The sequence below is a fragment of the Olea europaea genome, chromosome 8 (genome assembly GCF_002742605.1).
Source record: "Olea europaea var. sylvestris chromosome 8, O_europaea_v1, whole genome shotgun sequence".
Taxonomy (NCBI): Eukaryota; Viridiplantae; Streptophyta; class Magnoliopsida; order Lamiales; family Oleaceae; genus Olea; species Olea europaea.
Genome location: NC_036244.1, coordinates 20,964,390 through 20,969,129, shown reverse-complemented (window position 1 = coordinate 20,969,129; position 4,740 = coordinate 20,964,390). Strand labels below are relative to the sequence as shown.

The following is a 4,740-nucleotide window of genomic DNA, read 5'->3' as shown; positions in this document are numbered from 1 at the left end:
AAATAAATAAATAAATCGTTAAGAATGGAAAAACTCAAGAAAATAATTAAACATTGTTCATTTTGTGTAATGGATTCGGAATGATTTTTAATTTGGTGTTAGATTTGATACAAAATTTAGTGCGAAATGGTGTAAATTTTGATATAGGATTTGAGATGGTTTGAGTCCAAGACTAGCACTACCAAAAAAAAAAAAAAGTAGCAACAACACTAGGTGGCACTGACCATTTTGGAGGTGGGGAAGTTTTAGGGACAAGTGGGAAAAGAGTAAGGACCAACATTGCAATTTTCCACAAATATTTAGCATGGGCCTCCGCCGCAAGGGAACGTTTGCATTTCCAGTGTCTGTATGTCGAGCTCAGAGCAGCCGAAGAGAGAAGTTATGTTCCAATCGACGAGTAGTAGTGGCTACAGCAATGGCTATCACCACGGTGGTGGTAGTGGTAATGGTAGTGGCGGCACTCATGTTGCCGCGCATCGGCTCAGGAGGGGTTGCAGCAGCAGGTCACGAGACTATGGCAGTGGATCAAATCTTAGGGTTTCAAATAGGATGGTGCAACAGCAAAAGGAGGAGGACGAGGACACGGCTACAGATGGGGCTTCCAATTCTTGTACGGGCTTTGACATGGCATACTTCCACTCCTACGCCCACCTCGGCGTTCACGAAGAAATGATCAAGGTACCTTCCGTTCCCTTCTTTTTATAATTTTTTGAATTTAGCTTTGGTTGTTTAAAAGCACAAAGCTTTATATCTTCTTGCATTAACGTTACTGTTGACCCCAAAAAGTGTGCCAATAGATGCCGGTCCCACCGGCGCTTGCGTGGGCGAATGTCCAACACGCTAAGACACGTGGACGGTTTAAATGAGCGGTTCAAAGGGGCGTGGGAGTAGCCCAACGACGCGGGACGGTAACGTTCGGGATCCGACGGGTTGTTCGTAATCCGATTGTACAATAATTACCAACCGGTGCTCGTAGATGTATACGCAAAAATGTATAAACTCGATTTGTGTATTGCTAGTAAATGGGAGAGAGTTGAGTAAAATGTAGTTTTTAGTATTGGTTCTTGCATTAGCCTTTTGATATTACACAATGGAAGTATTTATAGTAATGCATATGAAATGGGAGCCCTTGGTCATAGTGGCACGTGGCCTCATCTCTTTAGTCCAAACATCTTTTCCTAGATATGGGGCTTGACTTGCTAGCTTACGGCGCATTTATTGCTTGTGCAGGGCCTCCATGCTAGTGACAAGACTTGACCTTTATGCTTATGACAGACATTCCATCAATCATTCGAATAAGATCCGTGCAGGCGATCTCTTGGGAGAAGTGACCATGGAGGATGCTTGTGGTTGAGGCTCGCGCATCAACTTCGGGGCTTCGTCCATTTGAGGACCTCAGCTACAACCAAAGGCTTCCAAGCCTCGGGCCATGGGCCTCGGTTAGAAGCAGCTCGGATATAACCCACCTCGGCAATATGGGCCACCTCGGCAGGAATGCCACGTGGATCAGGATGAGTGGGCCACTGGCCCAGGTGGGTAGGACAGGGATGACAACACGCAACAATAGTCCCCCAAGTCCAAGTATAATCATTAATGTAATGCGTGGACTTTAGAGTAAAAAATTTTTTTTTTGAACCCCCAAATAATAGTCCACCAAGTTCAAGTATAGATATTTATATCATGATTGGAGTTTGGAGAAGTTTTGGTGTAGGTTTATGCTGAAGAACCGAGGTGGTTGGGGGACCTAACCTGCGAGGCTCAAATGCTGAATGGCGTATGAGGAGCCGAGGTGGTGTGAAACCGAACCAGCGAGGCTTAAATGCTGAATGGCGTATGAGGAGCCGAGGTGGTGTGAAACCGAACCTGCGAGGCTTAAATGCTGAATGGCGTATGAGGAGCCGAGGTGGTGTGAAACCGATCCTGCGAGGCTTAAATGCTGAATGGCGTATGAGGAGCCGAGGCCCAATGTAATGATTATGCTTCGGTCTCTGTGCCAATGATTTGATGTTTTGTGCTTGTTTTCGATGAAAGGTAGCTGAACCGTTACGACTTCCAATGAGCTGGCGCCGACGAATTAAAGATGCAATTATGAGGGCAGCCGGCGTTTCGAGAAGCAGACGCGCTGGAGAGGTGCGTGCGAGGTACGCATAGATAGGAGGCGTAGGATTTCAAAGACTGTTTGAATTCAACGCCTCGGATTGGATCTGAAACGGAGGGCTCGGATTGACTGAGATTTGATCTGACGGATGGGGTTTGCCTTGGATCTTTATAAAAGGCGAGAGAATTCTACTTTCCAGAAATTTTAAGCACTTTGCATTCTCAAACTCTCTCAAATCTCCTATTTTCCGACGTTGAGGTTGTCTGCGATTAGATTCCGACCGGTCTCCGTTTGTGTTGAACTCTTTTAGGTATTGTTTGCATAAAAAACCGTTGTTATTCTTTGTCCTCAAACGATGGAGTCCACTTCGGGTAAGGAACTTGTCACTGTTGGCACACTACAGAGGAGTATAAAAGCTTCAGCGCGTACTGGAGGAACTTCGCCTATGCCGAAGTGCTGGAGAGGGCAGAGGAGCTTTATCCAAACTTGGACCTGGCACAACTTAGGTCTGAATTTGTGGATGAGGTTCCTCAGACCCCAGCTGAGGAGGTGCAGGGTGAAGAGGCAGCTGATGCCGAAGCCCCAGATGCTGAGGCAGGGGATGCAACCACTGATGCCCAGGTTGCCGAACCCCCATGTGCTGAGGCGCCGCCTTCATCCAGCCAGGTTTAGATTAGGTTTTCCTTTTCAGTACTTTGTGTAATGGCCAGAGGCCCTCCGTTGTAATCCTTTTTAAATATTAATATAATGTTTTTCTTCATTCGTGATTGTTCTTTATCCAAGTTTTGCCTCGTTTAAACAATCGAACTGGAAGTTGATAAGCGCACGAACTAAATAACTGTATGGGCCTCGGACTTAAGCAGAAAATGCACACAACTTAAGATCTGTTGGAGCCTCGGACTTAAGAAAATGAACATAACTTAAGGAAACTTGTTGGAGCCTTGGACTTAAGGTTGTGGCTTCTCCCCCTGGTGTTCAGCAAGGCCAAAAGGGAGGCATGTGCTAGAGCCTCGGAGTCCAAGCGAGGTGGCCCAGTGGTGGGTCCCGAGCCTCTCCTCCGAGGTTACGACGCATCCCAGACATGGTGGATGGTGCAGCCATGTTGAGGCTTCTCCCCTTGGCGTTCAGCAAGGCCGAAAGGGAGGCATGTGGTAGAGCCTCGGAGTCCAAGCGAGGTGGCCCAGTGGTGGGTCCCGAGCCTCTCCTCCGAGGTTACGACGCATCCCAGACATTGTGGATGGTGCAGCCATGTTGAGGCTTCTCCCCTTGGCGTTCAGCAAGGCCGAAAGGGAGGCATGTGCTAGAGCCTCGGAGTCCAAGCGAGGTGGCCCAGTGGTGGGTCCCGAGCCTCTCCTCCGAGGTTATTAAAGTAGTATGGCGATTTAATCAACGCATTTTATTGAGCCACAAAAATATTACAAAGGCAGGGAAAGTCATCCAGCATGATCCAATTCACTGATAAAAGATTCTGAGGTGTTCAATGTTCCATGGACGGGGTTGTGCCTTGCCGTCCATGTCTTCAATCCAATAGGTCCCAGGTCGGATTTCTTCTCTGATCTTGTATGGACCTTCCCAGCTCGGTCCCAGGGAGCCGGAACCGGGATCTTTTGAAGATGGAAAGACCCTCCTGAGCACAAGGTCGTTGATTCGGAAAGACCTCTTCTTCACTTTGGAGTTGAAGTACCTTGTCATCTTCCTTTGGTATGTGCCTAACCTCAGCTGGGAGTCGTCCCTCCTTTCCTCAATGAAATCGAGGTCTAGCCTCCGGAGCTCGTTGTTGGTCACTTCACTAAAGTGCAGACGTCGTGGAGATGGGAGTCCGACCTCCACGGGGCTCATCGCCTCAGTCCCATAAGCCATGAGGAATGGGGTCTCCCCGGTTGGGGTCCTGGTGGTGGTTCGGATTGCCCAAAGTACTTGGGGCAGCTCATCAACCCAAGCTCCTTTGGACACATCAAGCCTCCTTTTCAGGACGTGCTTGATTGTCTTGTTTACGGCTTTGACCTGGCCATTGGCTTGTGGGTGGTGAGGTGTAGAGAAGTGCTTCTTTATGCCAAGATCTTCACACAGTTCTCTGACCTTCTTGTTATCGAATTGCCTGCCATTGTCTGAGACGATCGAGTAGGGAATTCCGAACCGACAAATGATATTCTTCCATAGGAACTTGGAGGTGTTTGCTTCTGTGATTTTTGCCAGTGGTTCAGCTTCGACCCATTTCGTGAAGTAATCAATGGCCACTATTGCAAAACTTGCGCCTCCTCTACCCTTTGGCAGAGGGCCTATGAGGTCCACACCCCACTTTGAGAAAGGCCAGGGGCTGGAGACTGCAGTCAAATCCTGTGATGGTCGCCTTTGAACGGGAGAGAATCGTTGGCACTTATCACATTTTCGCACAAATTCGAGGGCATCCCGTTTCAGGGTAGGCCAGTAGTATCCTTGTCTCAGTATTTTTTGTGCCAGAGATAGGCCTCCAGAGTGGTTGCCACACACTCCCTCGTGGACTTCCCTTAGTATGTATGTAGCCTCCTCCCCTCCGACACATCGTAAAAGTGGAGAGGAGAAACTTCTCTTGTAGAGAATGTCATCGATGAAGAGGAAATGGGCTGACCTCCTTCTTAGCTTGTAAGCCTCATTTTTGTCGG

At 48.2% G+C, this 4,740-nt stretch overlaps 1 protein-coding gene across 4 annotated transcripts in view; it reads left to right on the top strand.

The window, feature by feature from the left end:
- Nucleotides 1–265: 265 nt before the first annotated feature.
- Nucleotides 266–4,740, top strand: part of LOC111399167 (probable protein arginine N-methyltransferase 6) — a 45,837-nt gene continuing 41,362 nt past the window's right edge. For all 4 annotated transcript variants that reach the window (XR_002703593.1, XM_023026428.1, XM_023026426.1 and 1 more), the window contains exon 1: nucleotides 266–678. Coding sequence is in view for 3 of the 4 variants with exons in the window: in XM_023026428.1 (XP_022882196.1) it covers nucleotides 349–678 (330 nt within the window). In the remaining variant the exon portion in view is untranslated. The remainder of the gene's footprint in view (nucleotides 679–4,740) is intronic.